This window comes from Octopus sinensis, linkage group LG7, assembly GCF_006345805.1.
Source record: "Octopus sinensis linkage group LG7, ASM634580v1, whole genome shotgun sequence".
NCBI lineage: Eukaryota > Metazoa > Mollusca > Cephalopoda > Octopoda > Octopodidae > Octopus > Octopus sinensis.
Window position 1 is genome coordinate 104,627,374 of NC_043003.1, and position 21,852 is coordinate 104,649,225.

General features: G+C 38.4%; 1 protein-coding gene across 1 annotated transcript in view; it reads right to left on the minus strand.

Annotated features, from left to right (window-relative positions):
* Window positions 1–21,852, minus strand: part of LOC115214342 (thioredoxin domain-containing protein 15) — a 48,771-nt gene that overhangs the window by 8,491 nt on the left and 18,428 nt on the right. Inside the window, exon 3 of the mRNA XM_029783528.2 lies at window positions 9,546–9,676. Coding sequence (XP_029639388.1) covers window positions 9,546–9,676 — 131 coding nt within the window. The remainder of the gene's footprint in view (window positions 1–9,545; window positions 9,677–21,852) is intronic.

Consider the following 21,852-nt stretch of genomic DNA (forward strand, 5'->3'; position numbering starts at 1 on the left):
TGATAGATCATTAGCCACTACACACATTTTTTTCTCTCCTTGTTTTTTACTGTGTCCCTTTCTGTAGAAGAGCGTAGGCACGAAACGTAAAAGACTTTTTCTATTCCTGAGCGTTATACTAATACATCTGTTTGTTTTGTACACCACCTGTCTTTGTCTTTTGTTTATTTTAGGAAACTCTCCCTATATCTATACATATATACATATACACAAATTTGTATACACATACACAGATATTGGCTTTGATGTTCATCCTGCAGAGATGAATACATCTATCTATATATAAAGGGGGGGGGGTGCAGAGAGTATATCTAAGTTTGTAATAAGGGGAAAGTTAAATTAGCAACTAAATACCCTAAAGTATTTTTGTCTCTTCTGCAGTTTTAGTTTAAATCACAACTGGCATCAAATGGCTTATTCCTGCAAAGTCCATAAATTTAATGCTGATGATTCAGTGGACCAACTCCTCAATGAAATATCAACCTTGTGCATAGTGACAAAAACAAAAATCAATAATCTACACAGAAACTGACTAAACCATTTGGATAAGTATATGAACAACCACCAATGTGTCATGTGTGTCTATGCATAAATGCATACACACAGTAGTACACACACACACACACAGCAGATATGACAATAGCATGTTCTCTACTTTCATGATAAGACCAAAACTATCAATTATACAACCACCACCACCACCATCAGGCACCAGTACTAATATTACCAAAGCCATCAACCACACCTACAATATGCTACTAATGTAAGAATCTCTATGTAGTTACTCAATCTACTAGAAATAGCAGCCAAAAATATCCTTCAACTCACATTCCTACATCCTATCACTGGACAGAACAAATTACATAAATGCAATCCTACACACACACACACACACACACACACACACACATACACACACACATACATACATATATATATATACATATAAAACAACAGGAAAGTCATGGCTGGAATGCTACCACCACTACTATTAGAGTCATCACTCACCACCATCACCATCCAGCATTAATAAACTACTGAAGCTGCTCACCACAACTAAAAACACCAACCACCATCACCACTGCTGCCAAAGCTAGCAGCCATAAACATCATCATCATCCTCATCATCATAAGTTACAACACAGACACAAGTCAAAGGCAAAAATATAAAAACCTCAGATAATATTGATGTTTCTATATTTGTCTGCTTTCCAATTCCAACCTCCACATCAACACACTAAGATCCACCACAGTCTCAGTGAAGGACAACTTTAGTCAGTTTTTATCCTCTTCACCGTTTTCTGGTCTATTTATAATTCGATGCACTTTGCATCTTTTTTTAAAACTGTATCTGGAGCAAGTAATGATAATCTTTGCGCTACATTGATTCAAATAGTCTTTTATTGATTCCAATCATTAGACTACAGCCCTGATGGGGCACTACTTAAAATATTTTGATCAATAAATCTTAGGACAAATTTTAGTCTTTATCAAGCCTTATTTATCAAACAGCTAAGTTACCATTATATTAGAGGGATGTAACAAGATGCTGTGTTTTTTCATTATTTCTCTCTCTCTCACACACGCATTTATGTTTCTTATAATAAAAATTGACAATCAACTCAAGTTTCCCCCTTGGCTCATCACAATTGTGAATGAAATGAAATGAGGCCTGTGGTAGTTATAAAACTAATAGGAAGGGTTTGTTTACGTGTGCCTGGGACTCAGCTAATGCTGGCACTGTCTTGTATCTTTTACTTGTTTCAGTCATTAGACTGCAACTATGCTGGGGCACCAATTCTATTGAACTCTTCTGCCAAACCATTTAGTCAGAGGGACATAAATACACCAACACTGGTTGTCAAACGGAGGTAGGGTACAAACAAACACAAAGGCATATATGTATAGATATATACGATAGGCTTCTTTCAGTTTCTGTCTACCAAATCCACTCACAAATCTTTGGTCAGGCTGAGGCTATAGTAGAAGACCCTTGCCCAAGGTGCCACGCAGTGGGACTGATCCTGGATTCATGTGGTTGAGAAGGAAGCCTCTTACCACAGAGCCATGCCTGTACATATCTACATATAATATACTCTTTTATTTTCAGTTGCTTCAATTGATGGACTGTGGCCATGCTTGAGCAGTATCTAATTTTTATTTTTGTTTATTTATTTATTACCCCCCCCCTCCATTTTGTTGAAGTTTTATGATTGGAAGTTGGTCTATTACTGAGTTACTGATCTTCTTGTGTGTAACCTTGGATAGTTGGCTGGACTGGTATTTTGGTTAGGATTTCCTTGAATGCTTTTCGAATGTTTCAATAAAAATCTTTGTATGTTTCTGATTTCACTAGGTAGGCAGTTGAACACTAGAGGGCGACTAAATATCAGATTGTTGCAGTAGAGTGTCCTTGCTCGTGATTTTGAAAGTGGCAGAATCAACCAGTTCTTGCATTAAAGCTTTCTTGAATGTTAAAGTTTGGAAGATGATCTTCCAGGAACTTTTATATATCTCTCCTGGCACTGTTCAAAAAATGTAGAAACAGGGAAATTTGAGAAGATCCCAGTAATTAAACCTGATCACCAAAGTTACTTTACTAATGAACAATCTCTGTAACGCTTCAATTTCTTCTATGAGATCAAGTGTGTTAGAGACCAAAGCTGTGTACAGTAATCTAGTCTAAACAAAATCAAGGTTTTCTCTAGAGTCAGCACAACTACTTGTTCTATGGTTATTAAGGCTTTTAGGATCCATCCTTTGAGATGTCTGCATTTAGAGATCAAGTTGGTAATGTGTCTGATGTAAGACATGATTACTCCCAAATCCCATATTCTATCAGATCTTTGTGCTGTTATCTGGTGTTGAATAATTTATGTTGCACATGTCAATTCTGTACTGAAGAACCTGAAATTTTGATGCGTTAAATTTCATGTTTTTATCTATTCATTAATAGGTGAGATTTAACTCATTATGTATGTGTGTGTATGTATATATATATATATATATATATATATATATATATATAAACATATATACATACACATATATATGCAAATATATATATATATATACATAAACATATATGCATACACATATATATATATATATATATATATACATTCATATACATACATATATATATATGGATACCTATATATATATATATATATATAGATAGATAGATAGATAGATATAGATACCTATACATACATATATACAATATATATATACATATATACATACCTATACATACATATACCTATACATACATATACCTATACATACATATGTGTGTATATATATATATATATATACATATACATATGTATATATACATATATACATATACATATGTATATATATATATATACATATATATATATATATATATACATACACATATATACATACGTACACACACATATATATAGATATATATACATATAAATTTAAATTGATTAAGTATCACTAACATCATCATCATCATTTAACATCTGCTTTCTATGCTGGCATGGATTGGACGGTTTGACTTAGGACTGGCAAGACAGAAGGCTGCACCAGGCTCCAATCCAATCTGGCAAGGTTTCAACAGCTGGATGCCCTTCTTAACACCAACCACTCTGAGAGTGTAGCAGGTACTTCTTACGTGCCACCGACACAGCGTCCAGTCAGGCAGTACTGGCATTGACCACGACCACGCTTGAATGGCACTTTTTATGTGCTACTGGCACAGGAGCCAGTCAGGCAGAGCTGGTATTGACCACAATCGTATGATGCATTTTATGTGCCACCAGCGCAGGAGCCAGTCCGGAAGGATTGGCATTGCCCACAATCAAATGGTGCTTTTCATGTGCATCGGACACTGGTGCCAGTTACGCGTTACTGGCATCGGCCACGACAGTAATTTTACTTGACTCCACAGGTCTTCTAAAGCGTAGTTTATTCAACAAATGTCAAGAACCCAGATTCCACAAAAACAGTTCACTGGGAGCTGCATAAAGCCGGATTTCATGGGAGGGCTGCAATCAGAAAACCACTACTTTCAAAAGCAAACATTGCAAAGCATTTAGAGTGGAGTAAAAACTTACAGAATTGGTCCCTAGAGCAGTGGAAGAATGTTATTTACTCGGACAAGTCATCCTTTACCTCATTTCCAACCACCAGCCGAGTATACGTGTTGAGACGGCCAAAAGAAACATTTGACCCAGACTACCTTCTTCCAGGTGTTAAACATGGAGAAGGATCTGTGAAAATCTGGGGAGTAGGGGGCTATATCTTGGAAATCTGCTGGCCCAATGGTTTCTCTTCATGGCAGATTTAATAGTCATGACTATTTAAGCATTTTATCTGATCAAATTCATGCTATGGTTGCAGAACTGCTTCCAGAGAGAAATGCAATCTTTCAGGATGACAATGCACCTATTCACACAGGTAAAGTTGTTACTGAATGGCATGAGGAAGAAGGGGAGGCAGAGGTGGAAGGAGGATCGTCTATACATTGGAGGCTTAGAAGTTAACTTCTGAGCTTTTATTGAAGTATATTAATGAAAAGATTCAAGCAAAGTAAAATGATTATATAATAGCTATTGACTGAACTGTCCTACACTACTTTAATTAATTGGGTTTTATGAGCATTAATTAACAGGGCAAATGTGGTTAAGAAATACACTTTGCAACCACGTGATTTCAGGTTTGATCCCACTGCATTAACCATGGCACTAACAGTAGAATTGGGTAGATTGAAATTGCACCTGAGTTTGTTGGATAAGCTCAACCTGTTCTTATTCCATTTAACATCTGATTTAACAGATGTAACTTGGTAGAGTTCACTGTTACATTCAAACCAGGACTCCTCTATTAAAACAATAACTAGACAACCTGATACACTGTTCTTTTTTTATTATTATTATTTCTTTAGACTGTAACAACCCAAAACCCATTCTTGAGTTCTGGGTTGTTACAGAAACTTTGTCCTGAGCCTCAAAGACTTTAACTCATTTACAACACTAAAAGTCACACAATTATATTAATTGGAGCTAATTACCAGCTAATGAAATATATTCGATATTACGTAAATATACACTTGTTAATAAGCACATCACCTAGGGCCTACAAACTTATGATCAAAGCATTCCAACCATGACCATACCATTTCTTTGCATATCCAGAACTACATTGACCATTTTTATTCTTTTTTAAACCAAAAAAAAAAAGAGATAAGGTAGTTTGATTTGAGGGAAGCTTGACTGCTATTTCTCACAGGTTAACCATCATGTAGAGGCTCCCTAGTTGTGAAAAATTTTTTTTTTTCTTTTGAAAAAGTTATACAAGACACTAATAGCACACACATAAACACACAAATACACAAACATATACGCCTGCCTGTAAAACAGGTACACACAAATGCAAGCAACCATAAACACACACAGACTCAAACCAGCACAAACACACACACATGCTTCTGTGCACAACATTTTCAGATGGACACACACACACACACACATCCAGCCAACCCTTCCACACAGGCACTATTATTGGTTATGCAAACTGAAACAGGCAGTGCTATGAAACTTAATCGGGACATAACAGAATAAGAACAGAACTTGCGACCACCTCATTGTTGATTGGATCCTCAATAATACAAACCATACTTTCCAGTTACAAGTCTAAAAAAATGCACCAGTCAACTTGTGTTGCAGACCAAAACACTCACCATGCATACACACATATATGGATATCACGTGATCACGTGACTGACCAGACCATCAGATGTTGTTACACATCGCTGGTCACAATGCGTTCGCATTGTTTTAGCCTTTGAATGACGCCACCCCGCTGGCTAAGCGAGCAGGCCAACAGAAGAAAGAGTGGGAAAAAGAGTGGTGAAAGAGTACAGCAGGGATCACTACCCCCTGCCGGAGCCTCGTGGAGCTTTTAGGTGTTTTCGCTCAATAAACACTCACAACGCCCGGTCTGGGAATCGAAACCGCGATCCTGCGACCGCGAGTCCGCTGCCCTAACCACTAGGCCATTGCGCCTCCACATATGGATATACACTCGTTAATATAGACACCTGCACGTACACTAATACACCACCCACAACGTTGTTCTACCCGCCATTATCTCCCATCTGCAGATCAATCTGTTATTGATTCGCTATATTACATATTAATGAGAGCGGCTCCAGACAGAACATAAGAACAGCCAGAAATAGCAACCACTGGCATCAGTGCTCTTGTAGACATCTTACATTATGCAGGTGGCTTTTCAGCTGCTTGCCACCAGCACCATCTTAACCAAACTATCCACAATAACCACCACCACCAATACCAAACAAGCTGCTTTACAAAAGAGTAGCAAGCGTCCTGCCATGAGTCAATCAACAACGGAGCTTCTATGTAGTTGATTGACCTGCTAGAAATAGAAGTCAAACCTCTTCTGAAAAAAAGGGACACGTTAACTAATGTAGTTCTAGGTGTCCCACAAGAAAGGCCTTTGAAAACAGGTCTGCTTGCTCATGGTTGACCTGGGAGAATACCAAAGGTTCATGGTAATAATTCATGAGATGCATGAAGAAGAGCAAGAATCCAAACAATATCCATTCATTTTTAATAGGTTCTGGCAGATTCAAATATGAATAACTGATGAGAATACTTCCTCCCTTTAGATGATTTGTGTTCTTAAATGCTGTGCGTGAGAAGACCCGGCAGGACAAGTGAGACCATAACCTGTGGCCTCTACCTGAGATATAGCCAGTCCACTTATGCATACCTTTCCTTCTTGGGACACAAAACTCTGCTTGCGAAGACCTGTTGAGGCAATCGAAATTGATCAAAATTCAATGGAAATTGTAGTTGTGATACCAGTGCCGGTGGCACATAAAAGAACCATCCGAACGTAGCCGTTGCCAGCGCCGCCTTGACTGGCCTCCGTGCCAGTGGCACGTAAAAAGGAAAACCAACCAATCATGGCCATTGCCAGCCACACCTGGCACGTAAAAAGCACCCACTACACTCACAGAGTGGTTGGCGTTAGGAAGGGAATCCAGCAGTAGAAACACTGCCAGATCAGACTGGACCTGGTGCAGCCTCCTGGCTTCCCAGACCCCAGTTGAACGGTCCAACCCGTGCTAGCATGGAAAGCAGACATTAAATGATGATGATGATGAATGCATATGATTTACAGGTGTAACTTTGAGACACTACAGTGATATAACTTCAAATGGCTCTTCAGTCAAAGCATCCCCAGACCAATGAATCTAACAAGAATATTGGCTCTTGTTTATAGAAATTAGTAAAAAAAATTTGCTGGTGAGAGCTGATGTCTACCTAACTGATTATAATTAATGGGGTGCACACAGTACAGCAAGAATCCAAACAATAACATATCCATTCATTTGAAAGACGTTTTGGCAGATTTGTGTGCAAATATCTGATTACTGCTAATTGTTCGTCATCAGAGAATATCTTCTCCCTTCAGACAATATGAGTTCATAACACATGCGATTCCCCAGTATAAGAGAACTTTGAGATATCATGGTGTTTGGATCATATTCTGTGTCTCCTCTTGTGAATACCCTTTCGTTACCAACCTGGCTGAAACTGGCTCTGGCTCTTTAGCATAAATAAATGTCTTGTTTTCATAAGTTTGGAATTAAAATCTCCCACCAAACCTTAGTCACAATTTATGTTCCTAACACTAGCTTAATGATAACGATGTTATTTTACTAAATTCTTTGTTATATTTAAAATAATTGGAAGAAACACAGAGCATTTCAAAATAAATACAGTAATGAAAGGGTTAAGAACATGCATTGTCTAAAGGGAGGAGGTATTCTCTGATGTGATCAGAACTGCTAGAACATACTAAGAATGGATACATTCAAGTTTCATGTTGCCATGGATATGTCTACAAAAGAACAGTCTTCTACTGGGGCTCATATATGCTCAATCTCACAATCAATACATGCTGTGATGGCCATGTGAACACAATTGCCAGACTAAGCCCTTTTGTTTTGGGGTAGAGACATTCTTTAATATCACAAACATTCAGATTATTTTGTGAATTGCAAAACTCCATAAGACTGAGGGTCAATTCCTGTTTCCGTGGATGTGACATAGAGTTTGGACAATCAAAGTAAGGCAGAACACTAAACAATGTTTAGTTGTCAAGTAGTTTAGTAGTTGTGATTGCAAGTGTGTTGTCAGCTAGAATAAAAACAAAATGTTTACATGGCCAAAAGATCCTGGCAACAAAACATCTGATGTCAAGTAAGTCAGCATTGAATCAGGGATGCCAAATAGGCAAGGCCAAATCATCACATATCCTCATCTAGCAGAAAGCTACCTTCCTCTCTATTGTAGCCCCACTCAGTTGAAAGAGATTTTAGTCTTGCAAGTTGCATGTTTTCTACATTCACTCTGTAAAGTAGTTGGTGTCAGGAAAGGCATCCAGCCAAAAACAGATATCCTAAAAAGAGAAGGTATGAAACAAGGTTCTCTGATCCACCTAAGAGAACAGTGACTAAGTAAGAACTAATTCAGATTGTAATGACATATTCACCTATGGAAAAAAAAATACATGATGATGATCTCTTCAGTTTCATTCAATAATTAACCCAGCATTTATTTAACACATTACATACACTGACCACATCTGGTTTAAATTATAGATTGGAATTTTTCAGATTTTACTATCATTTTAGACAGATCCAAAAGGTTCAGAGTTTTAGTTACATATATTGATTATACTGATATTATAATCCTTATATTTAAGGTTATTAGAAATATAGGATAATTGAAAATATAAGTCAGTTGATATTTCATAACTGAATATCAATAACTAATGACTTATTTTTATGAACCTTTGACATCTTTATTCTGTTCTACAAGCAATCAAAATTTGATGAATTCAAAGAAGCAGTGGAGTATCAGACTCAATGCACTGATATTAATTATCATTAAAGCTATTATATGCTACATTCGTTAGCAGGGATGTTGTCTTAAGGTTTGGTGACAAATTTCCTCAAACCATAAGAATGTATCTTAAGATTTTTGCAGAATAGGGGATGGAACTTTTCTGCAGGTTAACAATGTGTGTCTCAATTCCAACATCCTTCAGCTTCTTAGATTTGGGTGCTGTGATAATTGTTACCACAGGAACAATTGTCACCTTTGTTCTCCACAATCTCTTCAACTCTCTGGTTAGGTTCTGATATTTCTCAATTTCTTTGGTATCCTCTCTATTATCATACGATATTGCAAAATCTATGATCTTACACTTTTTTTATGTCCTCCATAATCTTATCTGGTCTGCTTGCTTCAAAAGTATGGTCAATTTATTACCATCTTCATCATTACTCCTATATATTCCTTCTAGAATTGCATCTACAATTATGCTTTGGCAGAATAAAAAAAGAAGTTTCTTTCCTTCGATAAAATCAGGAGTTAATGCTGCAAGTGAGATGTCAACTACCTTCATGAAACAAACTAAATGAGATAAAAATTAAATAAAATTTAAAAAATATTGCTGAATCATCTTACCTGTCATGTTCTTCACAAAGAGTGCCATGTTCTCAAATGTCTTTTTGGAACTGTTGAAACGCACCACAGACCTAGAGTGGTGAAAGAACATGATATTTGGAACTGATACCACTCCAAATCTGGCATTGAGGCTGGAAATGAAAAACAGGAGAAAACAAAGGAGGAAATTAGTAAACTGAATGTTATTGGAATACTTAATTTTATAAGGGGTAGTGTATGTCACAGAGTCAAGAGTACTGTCCCTAGCACTACTCCTACTTTAAATGACAGAGAACTGCACTGGGATAGATGTATGTGAAGTGAAAAAGTACCATGCTCCCCTATACTGGTAGATGGAGTGTGCCACCCTTGCTGCAATAGAGAGCTTCACAAATATGTATCCTGTATAATAATCTTCATCATCATCATCCAGTGTTTGAAATCCAGGTTTTGTCCCCATTAACGGAGGTGACCAGATCGACCTCAATGCCTATGGCAACTGCTCTCACATCATCTTGCCAGGTTTCAGGCATCCTCCTTTTTCAAACCAACCCTCCCAATCTCCTCCCCCACCTGTCCCTTCCACCTTTTCCTCAATCTACCTTGCTTTCATGCTCCATTTACCTCAACCATAATCATCCTCATCAGAACATGTTCTTCATCCCTCCTCAACACATGCCCATACCTATTTCTTTACTACCCACAAGGGGCTAAACACAGAGGGGACAAACAAGGATAGACACACGGATTAAGTCGATTATATCAACCCCAGTGCGTAACTGGTACTTATTTAATCGACCCCGAAAGGATGAAAGGCAAAGTCGACCTCGATGGAATTTGAACTCAGAACGTAGCGGCAGATGAAATTCCACTAAGCATTTCGCCCGGCATGCTAACGTTTCTGCCAGCTCACCGCCTATACCATCTCACTCCATTTGCCCTTGCCAACCATTCCACCTTCGAATTTTAATCTTTGCAGTTTCAAAATAGATAAATATTGACAGGTGAAAAAAAAAAGGAGGTGGGTTGTTAACATTCGGAGGTGCAATGTGACAGAAAACCATAACAGATATTTCTTTATTGCCCACAAGGGGCTAAACATAGACGGGACAGACAAGGACAGACAAAAGGATTAAGTCAATTACATCAACCCCAGTACGTAACTGGTATTTATTTAATCGACCCCGAAAGGATGAAAGGTAAAGTCGACCGTGGCAGAATCTGAACTCAGAATGTAGCGGCAGACGAAATACCGCTAAGCATTTTGCCCGGCACACTAAAGTTTCTGCCAGCTCACCGCCTTAAAACCATAACAGAATTGAGATGGTTGACTGGTTAAAGAATTGAATTAACTACTTGTGACTCTGAAGTTGAAATCTGCTACTATCACTTTAGCGTTTCTAGGCCAAAACTGTAATACTGGGATAAAATTGGGGTAAAAATGATTTTTAAAAAATACCCATATTCTAAAAGACCTGTAACTTAGTTTTCACTTTCCAGCTTCCCTAACTTACCGGAGCAAGGGATGCTAAGTGAGTAACTAATGGTAAATGGATATGAAGGCAATAATGGAAGGCTTGGAGGAGAGGTAAGTGTATTCTAAGGCTGGAAAGAAATGAAGAGAGCATGTTTCAATGAATGTTTATGTAGTGTTATAGTGAATGAGCAAAGTACAAATGACCTAAAAAAGAACCAATTTATATTACTGTTGTGTAGTTGAGATAAATGCAACAAAAGGACAAGAGAAGTAAGTATGCATGGGATCACAAAGACATCTTTATTGAGTTAATGGAGCAAGGAAAGCTGGGTGGTAGTCAACGGTAAATAACGATATAAGTAGCAATGGAATATTTCAAGGTGAGGCAAATGTAAAAGATCACAAACCAATGTTTCAAATAGGGATTTTCATCAAGGAAATTTCTGGAACATTGGTATGGTGGAAAAGGTAGCTAAGTCATGGTGAGAGGAAGGGGCAGTGGTTGATAAAATATTCTATGGTGGTTACCAGGCAAGCTTTTAGGCCAGATAATGAATATCTGATTTTTTTTTTTCTTTGCAAGTTAAATTGATTTCCTTATCTCTTCTCTCTCCCTCTCTCTCTCTCTCACCTTCCCTAAACTCTATCATCATATATACATACATCAAAACTGACACACACATTCTCTATAGCAACATGAAGAAAAGTAAACACCTATTTCTTTACTACCCACAAGGGGCTAAACACAGAGAGGACAATCAAGGACAGACAAACGGATTAAGTCGATTATATCGACCCCAGTGCATAACTGGTACTTAATTTATTGACCCCGAAAGGCAAAATCGACCTCGGCGGAATTTGAACTCAGAACGTAATGGCAGACGAAATACGGCTATGCATTTCGCCTGGCGTGCTAACGTTTCTACCAGCTTGCCGCCTTTAGAAAAGTACATACCATTCTGAGAATCTGTGTTAGTAGGTGCAATAATATAGCTATACAAACAGCATTTTCTCAGGCATTTCAATCAAGCAACTTCAAAATGTTAATTATATTTTCAAACTGAATAAACAGATAGTATCTTACCATCATATAAAACCATACAAGTCTGTGGAGGGCTGGTATCTATTTCATCAAAGTAGGGTGCAGGTGGCTGAATAGTTAGGAAGCAACTTACAACTACATATTTTGCTAAAGCACACCTATCAACACCTTCTTCTCAACTTGTTTCAAGTTTCCCTCCCCTGTTAAAAATCCCTTACCTTCCTAAAATTATGTCTAATCCCACATATATATCTTAAAACTTACCATGCACCCTTCATTATCCTAGTGTGCACTCCTAACTGCCCCAGTTACCATGCACCCTCCTTACCTCAACTACCATGCATTCCTAGCTGCTCCAGTTACCATGGACCCTAAATTACCTCAGGTACCATGCACCCCTAGCTGGCCCAGCTACTATGGACATTGAATAATGTTACTCTGTATATATACCTATTTCTTTACTACCCACAAGGGGCTACACACAGAGAGGACAAACAAGGACAAACGGATTAAGTTGATTATATCGACCCCAGTGCGTAACTGGTACTTATTTAATCGACCCCGAGAGGATGAAAGGCAAAGTCGACCGTGGCAGAATTTGAACTCAGAACGTAACGGCAGATGAAATACGGCTAAGCATTTCGTCCGGCGTGCTAACGTTTCTGCCAGCTCACCACCGTGTCTATATACCTTTATTATTTTAGTGTTCACTTTTCCATACTTACATGGGTCATAAACAATTTGCTGATGCAGATATTCTATAGCTAATTACACCAATCCTCACTTATTTCAAAGAAAGTAATAGTTCCCCTAGTTTACTGAATAACCTCTAACATGTTTTTACAAAAGACAGCAAACTAGTGACACCAACAGTACAAATGGGTGAGGCATTTGTTTACACTCACCATGCACACTCACCATGCACATGTGTGTAAAACTCAGTCGTGCTCACAAATGCACATATCTATATTTTCCCAATATATATTATTATCATCATCTAACATCCACTTTTCCATACTCGCACAGGGCAGAAATAATTTGTTGAGGCAGTTTTTGTACAACTGGAGGCCTTTCCAGTCGCCAACTGTCACATATTTCCTGGCAAGGTAATATTTCCCCATGACCAGACGGGTATCTTTTTTATAGAAAACCAGAAACTAAGAACATCTCTTGCTCATTTACAACCATCATGTAATGTCAAAACAAGCGTGGGCACACACACACACACACACACACACATTGGCCGTTTTTCAGCTCTCATCAACCAAATCCATTCACAAGACTTTGGTTGGCTCAGACTTATAGTAAAAAACCAATTTCCCAAGGTGTTTATACATATATAGGTACACATACATGGTTGGGGAACAAATTGCCTTTAATATGAATATCAATGCTACTGGATTCCATTTCTTTTTTTATTTCTAAGAAGTTGTTTCTTATCAGTAATTATATATTTTTGGGGAGGATTGGGAGAAATAAAGCCAAGATCTAGTAACTACAACAATATCACACATATTAGGCTCTTCCTACTTCATCACCCCACAGCCTCTCCCCTACTCCATACCCTTCTCCCTTCAAGTGTCATCTTAAGGCAATGGCGCACTAGGTAGGTGCACAGAGGCCTCGCCCATCTAGGAGCCCAATTCTAATCTGTGAATGTTGTGGTTTGCTGTCAATAAATAAATACTATAGGGCTTAGTGCACTGATCTGCCTGAGGCCCAGAATGCTGCTAAGAGGACACTGCTTCCTCCCCACATCAGCACACAAACTACACACTCCTCCCCGTACAACACCTTACTCTACACTTTCCCCACCACTTACATGCTCTTCACCAGAGACCCCATTCAGCCATGAATGACCATGGGATTGCACCAAGAAAGTTTCCCTCCAAGGCGCAAGTCTGGGCAAGGTTGTTTTTATGGAAGACCAGCAGTCGCCCATGCATACCAGCCTCCCCTCTCCATGCCACTGATGTTGTCCAGGGGAAAGCAAAGGCTGATACAGCTCGGCACCAGTGACGTCACAACTCATTTCTACAGCCGAGTGAACTGGAGCAACATGAGAATAAAGTGTCTTGCTCAAGATCACAACACACAGCCCAGTCTGGGAATCAAACTCACTACCTTATGAATGTGAGCCCCAATGCTCTAACCACTGAGCCATGCACCTTCATATGCCCTTCACCACATACATACAATTCCTATTACACCCTATACACACCTGCCACATGCACTCCCCACCACACATATACAAACCACACCCTCTACACACAAACCAACAAAGAATCTTGCATGTGATAACTCAATTTGTTATAAACAGCAACCAAATCACCTTTCAATCATTCATTGCCATCCCAAAAAACACATTCAATAAAGTGGACCTAGATTACACTATATTTGAAAAGGATAAAGACCATGGCTTCTGAAGAAACAAAACTGACCAATTTGCTAGAAATAGCAGTCAAATCTCCCTCATATAACACTCTGGATCTGTAAAAGGGGGAAGGACACATCAGATAATGTAGTTCTAAATACTTCTAAAGAAAAACAAGCTGGTCATGGCTGAAATACTTTGGAGTATGGATCTGCTTGGTTGACTTGTAGCTAAACACACATACACTAACACACACTCACATTCATGCATACTCACATACAGAAACACACACTCAACCAAACTCACACAGGAAGTGGAGAAAAGGCAGGAGGGCTTACAATGCTTACTCTGCTTCCTTGTTGGCTGTTTTGTTAATGTTTTCATTAATTGTAGCCCTCATGGCAAATGGAAACTAATACTACTTGTCATATTTGGGAACAAGATAGTGACTGAATTAACCGATAATTTTGGAAGATGACATTTCCAGAGCAGAAGCCAAATAACAAAACAGAAACCTTACATATGAAGACTTTAAAATGATGAGGCGGTGGTGGTGGTGGTGGTGGAAGAGGATGGAGTAGAAAGGCAGCGGTGAGAGAGTGAGAGAGAGAGAGAGAGAGAGAGAGGAGGGTGGAAATAACTTCATTTGCAAATGTCAAAAATCCTAGAAGGAAGAGATAATTAACCATTTATCACTGTCATCCTGATTATCATTATAGGAGTGTGGCAAGAAACAGCATCAAGTTCTCAAAGCCATTAACACTAGCATCATTATCACCTGGCAGAAAAGTATGTACACTACACAACAATGCTTGTTAGTAAAACCAACAGATTTCAGGCATAAGGAGTCTGGGACTCAGGCTTTAGTTACATCTAGGACTGAAATCACACTTGGAATCAGTTTTGCTTTTCATCTTTGCACGATTCTTAATCACCATCATTCACTTCTCCATATTTGCATGGGTTGGACAGTTTATTGAGACAGATTTTCTATGGCCTGATGCCCTTCTTGTTGCCAGCCTTCACCTGTTTCTAATTGAAGTAATATTTCTCAAAAGCCAGACATGTTCTCACAGAATATTAGAAACAAATAGCATTGCTTGTATGGCAGTGTCAATCACTTACAGCTATCACATCATGTCAAGAAAAGGAGGTATAAACACACACACACACACACATGATGGGCTTCATTCAGTTTCTATCTAGCAAATGCACATACACACAAAGATTTGGTGGGACAATAGTAGAAGACACTTCCCCAAGGAGCCGTGCAATGGGATTGAACCCAAAACTATGTGGTTACCAGAAATATACAGCTTCCCCTATAAACCTATGTGGACCTCATGATAATGTCAACAATTCTCCTATGTTAAAAGCCATAAAATATCTATCAAAAAGCTTTACAGTATTTAGTGTTGTTCTTATATAATTGTGAGTTCAAAATTTGCAGGTGGAGGGAATATAATATCCCCTGCCATCACTGTGGGGTTTAGGAGTACCAGTAATTCATTTGGATTTGTGGGTGCATCACTACAAGCAACTATACTCCTTTCCATCAGTAACTGGCATAGTGTTTCAGAGTCAAATGACAGATGGTAGCAGGCTTACTAGAACAATAAACAACATATCTCACTGTTCCGAGTTCAAATACCATTGAGGGTATTACTTTTCAATTTTCTGAAAATCAATAAAATTAGTACTAGTGAAGTATTGGAGTCAATCTTATCAACCACCCCTCCCCTCAAATGCTTCTGGCCTTGCATATAAGTTAAATACCAGTGTACAACTTGTATGAAAGAAACAGTCAATTGCCTGTATTAATAGTACTAACTTATTTTCATACATTTTGCTAATTACTGAGGTCATGATGATTCTATAAACATTCATTCTCTATTAATGTAGTACAGTATGTGTCTGACTAATTCTCTCAATTTTTTCTTACACATTCTTCGGCTACTAAGAACAAATATGTTGCATGACTCCACCCTTAGACATAATTGATAAAGACAATTGTAACAAAACCAATATTTACTATTACCACTGTGTTGTCCACTTGGCTATGTTATGGATAAATTTCAGTTCCATATAACTGTTGATATGTTTGGCAAATAAGCTTTCAAGAGATTAAGTTCCGTTTTTAAAGGACTGATACATCACTTCCAAACAGTTTTCATTGTGCAGAAACAAGGAACCAAATAAAAGACATAGCAAACAAGCCAAGACATTTCATAAGATCAATGAAATAGAATTGGGTTAGACATGGGTTGAGGCTATATGATGTCTTCTGAGCAAAATGTCATACAGGGTTATTGTGGAGGCGCAATGGCCCAGTGGTTAGGGCAGCGGACTCGCGGTCGTAGGATCGCGGTTTCGATTCCCAGACCAGGCATTGTGAGTGTTTATTGAGCGAAAACACCTAAAGCTTCACGAGGTTCCTGCAGGGGGTGGTGGTGAACTCTGCTATACTCTTTCACCACAAACTTTCTCTCACTCTTTCTTCCTGTTTCTGTTGTACCTGTATTTCAAAGAGCCAGCCTTGTCACACTCTGTGTCACGCTGAATCTCCTCGAGAACTACGTTAAGGGTACACGTGTCTGTGGAGTGCTCAGCCACTTGCACGTTAATTCCACGAGCAAGCTGTTCCGTTGATCGTATCAGCTGGGACCCTCATCGTCGTAACCGACGGAGTGCTCCTACAGTGTTATTACAATGCTATTACCGGTGGCAAGTTCGAATTCATAAACAAGCCATTCATTGTGTTTTGTCATGGAGAAAATTGCTTGCTGTAGACAAATGGTGTAAATGCACCTAAATTGGTGCTGCTGTGAGCTGATAAGAGAGACAATCTCTCTTATGCTGATTTAGGTGCATTTACACAATTTGTATACAGCAAGAGATTTTCTCTATGACAAAACACAGTGAATAGCTTGTTTATGAGTTCAAACTTGCCACTGGCATCTTGGAACTGGTAATAACAATGTATTTAGACACATCACTGCTTAGTGCTCCCACCTCATAAGTTATTATTTATGTCTATATTCTGAGTTCAAATCTCACAAAAGTCAATTTCACCTTTCATCCATCCAGAAACAATAAAATGAGTACCAGGAAAGTTTATGAGGTTCAATACGTTCAACTACAGACCTCTCCCTCAATTTATGACCTTGAGCTCACTTTAGAAAATCATTACTGACTTTGTTTTACATTGTTATTTACTGGTCAGTCAGTAAACGCCAGCAATATACGAGGGTCAATTTAATCCAGTGTGACCATCTTCTACAACTACGTAGTCTTGGTGCAGTTCCTTACTGATAGAAGTAGATGTTCTGTTGGAGCTATGAAAACCAGCAGTTGTAGTTTAACACCAGATCCGCCCTATTATCAAATTCAATACAGCCATGACCACTCAATACTTCTCTTGGGTATTGTGTGTCTAGCACTACGGTATCCATGATGTCCTTCCCGTTCCTACATAGCAACATGTAATTTGAGAAAGACTTCAATGAGTGTAATTTGAAGGAGATGTGGTTGAGTGACTGCATGCAGAGTCCCTTGAGTTAATGATGATGCTTCAGTGAAGAAGAGGAAGAAGGCGTTGTAGTAGTATTGGATTAGCACTTTATCAGCCCCAGAGGGATGAACGGAATAGTTGGCCCCAATAGGAGTTAAACTAAGAGTGCAGGGAGGCAGGACTAACACCATTTTAACAGGGAGGCATTCTAACAAACATTTTAACAACTCTGCCATTTCACTGCCTTACTCCGTAAGCTTGGGTTAATATGAGAAATCAACATTATTGATTTCTTTTTACTTGGAGCAAAGCCTCTCCATCATCCTAGTTTCCATTACCAGAAAGGAGTCAATTGAATTGACTAAACAATTTTTCTTCTTCAAAATCCTCCTCCCCAAGAAAGACTTATTTCTGGAATTTCCCCTCCCCTACCTTAACCAGTGATCTTCAAAAATTATTCTCAATGCACATTATCTATGTTCCAGTCAAGGAAGGCTTCACTCTTCCTACTTGGACTAATTTTGTTTGGTTCTTTTACTTTATTCTATTATAAGCCAACACGGGAATTCTAACACCCACCAAACACTTTATTTTACTCTCTCTTTTACTCTTTTACCTGTTTCAGTCATTTGACTGCGGCCATGCTGGAGCACCGCCTTTTAATCGAGCAACTCGACCCCAGGACTTATTCTTTTGTAAGCCCAGTACTTATTCTATCGGTCTCTTTTGCCGAACCGCTAAGTGATGGGGACATAAACACACCAGCATCAGTTGTCAAGCAATGCTAGGGGGACAAACACAGACACACAAACACACACACATATATATATACATATATACAACGGGCTTCTTTCAGTTTCCGTCTACCAAATCCAATCACAAGGCATTGGTCGGCCCGGGGCTATAGCAGAAGACACTTGCCCAAGATGCCACGCAGTGGGACTGAACCCGGAACCATGTGGTTGGTTAGCAAGCTACTTACCACACAGCCACTCCTGCGCTTATTATTATTATTTATTTATTTATTTATTTATTTTTCCAAAACTGATACAAACCAAGATGTTTCCAAATAGTGATAATGGGAAACAGTAAGACCAGAAATTGAAGAACAAATTAGAAATTGAAAATAATTAAAAAAAATCTTAATTAGGGTTTTTTTTAAATTTTCTATGTCTGAATCATAAATTGTTAATCTGATTCCCACTTTTCAATTTTGGTTTTAAGAAATCATGTTTTCCTTATAAGAATTTAGAAACCTCAAGAGAATCAAAGTAAATTATGTATTTACAGTGAAACTCAAAGTAGATAAAGTTATAAATAATAGCTTGTAGAATATTGAGTTTAAAAAAAACACACGGATAGAAAAAAAGTCGAAAGCTGTCTATGAGACTCGAAACCACATCTGTGAACATTACAGATCATCTCATTCCCCTAACATTCAGCCCTCCATCATCCCGCTATCTATGGCAGCTTTAATCACTTGAAGGCAGAATCGACACATATTACTCCCTCATATTGATGTTTTCCATCAACAGCACCACCACCACTATTTCTCATTCACTACATTCTCCTCAACTCACTAACCACCTGTTACTCCCCACTCACACTCTTCTGAAATAACCCTACCCACTGATCCACTGCCTGCATTTTCTTATGCTTACCTTCTTGTACTTTGAGAGTTTGCTCCAGCACCCCATTACCACCATTTTTATCATCTTCCCAGCAACTCCCATGGGGTAGCCATGTATTTCCTCTATAGTAAGATACTGTTTCTTATTCCTCTATCATACTTTAGCCCTTCAACACTTGGCACAAAGCCACCTCCTTCTCTTAAACACTTCCCCCACCTAGCTGTAGGGGCTTTATCTTTTTTCCCTGTTCTTTTACTGTCTTACCAAGTTGCATGGCAACCTCACTAATAGTGGTGGCATGAAAAAAGTAGCAAGTACACACTGTGAAGTGACTGGCATTAGGAATGACATCTAGTCATGGAAACTATACAAAAAGCTGACCCTGGAGTTCAGTGCAGCCCAGCAGCTTGCTGGATCCTGTCAGACAGTCCAACCCATGCTAGCATGGGTTGCACTGATGTCAATGATAATGATAATGTTGATGACGATGATGACAAACAGAACCCTTAAACTCAACTAATATAGCCATTATTGTAGACAACTATATTAACAAGAAGCTAAAATACTTGAGAAATTTTAAAATATATAAAAGCCTTATAACACATGTGTGTGCATGCATGATCCTGAACGTATGAGTATAAGTTTGTACACATACTTGTATGCACACAATGGCATGAATATGTGTGTTTATTTGTATTCATATGTGTATGTAGATATATGTGTATAAGCAAATAATCATGACTACATTGTGTAAAATATGTGTAGTCATAGTCACACAGTCATGTTTATCTTACAAAACTTGAATGCATGTGTATACATATAAGAAATAATCTTCACTACATACACACAAGCTAATCTTCAATTGTAACAGTCACTTCTGGAGCAATAGTTTATAAATGTCAGTTAAAACCTACAGTTGTCTATCTTGTAATGTTTCACATAATGCATTTGCCTTCAAAGCACATTAATGCACCACGTGCGCATATCTGTGAAAGTGTGCAGCCATGGGTAAATGGTTAAGTTCACTTCTTAATTATCAGGTTATGGGTTTGAATCCACTGCATTGCACCTTAGACAAGTATCTTCATCGAGATCTTGGATCAACCCAAGCATTGTAAATAAAGTTGAATGGAAACGTGTTGCTGCGATATACTCAGCCGCTTGCATAATACAAGTCGCTGGTTCCATTGATCAAACAACAGGAACATGAAGCAAAACTGATGGGCACTATTAAATATACAACAATATACACAATTATTACTCTTTACTCTTTTACTTGTTTCAGTCATTTGACTGTGACCATGCTGGAGCACCGCCTTTTGTCGAGCAAATTGACCCCAGGACTTATTCTTTGTAAGCCTAGTACTTATTCTTTTGCCGAACTGCTAAGTTACGGGGACGTAGACACACCAGCATCGGATGTCAAGTGATGTTGGGGGGACAAACACAGACACACAAACATATACACACACATATATATACATATATATGACGGGCTTCTTTCATATTGTATATTTATATACACAAACATGTGTATATACTCACAGTTCCTATTATTTATACACACTAATATATGTGTATACACATCATATGTATACACACAAATGTGTACAAACTTTTATTAATTTACACACACTAATATAGACACACATTTATACACACAAAATTAGGCGAAAACTTTTCTTATTTATTTATGCACACATTAGTCTTAGCATCTATTTCTTTTATCCCTTTTTTATTAGCTTGATCCACAAGAAGAGGGAGTACCCATGGCCTCCCTTCAAAATCAGTAAGATTTGTGCCATAAACACTCTACTTACACAGTTGCATGTTGACAACTATAGAGGAAAGAAATCCAAACTGGACAATGGTAGTTTGTGCATGGCCTGATGAGTGGACATGACATGAATGAGAAAACAGACAAGTGAAACATGAGTGACTGAGTGGAGGTGGCATGAAACCAGTTTCACAAGGACTTCCATGAGAGCAGGGCTTGTTGTAGAAGAAAACCCCCAGAAAAAGCACACATGCCCTTTCACTCCACCTGACCAAAGTTTAGATCATGTCAATGAACGACTTTACTCCTGTCAATCAAATGGCTTTTCTCTTAAGTTTAGGATGCTTGTGTGCATAACACCACCACCACCACCACCACCATCCCAGTCATGAGATCAGTACTCCACTGTGAGTTTTACCTGAGTTTTCTAGTGGATCATTAATTGTTGAGAGGCTAAAAGAAGGGCCAGTCTCTGAGACATGGTCTTAGCTATGTTTAAGGGTTTATGGGTAAATG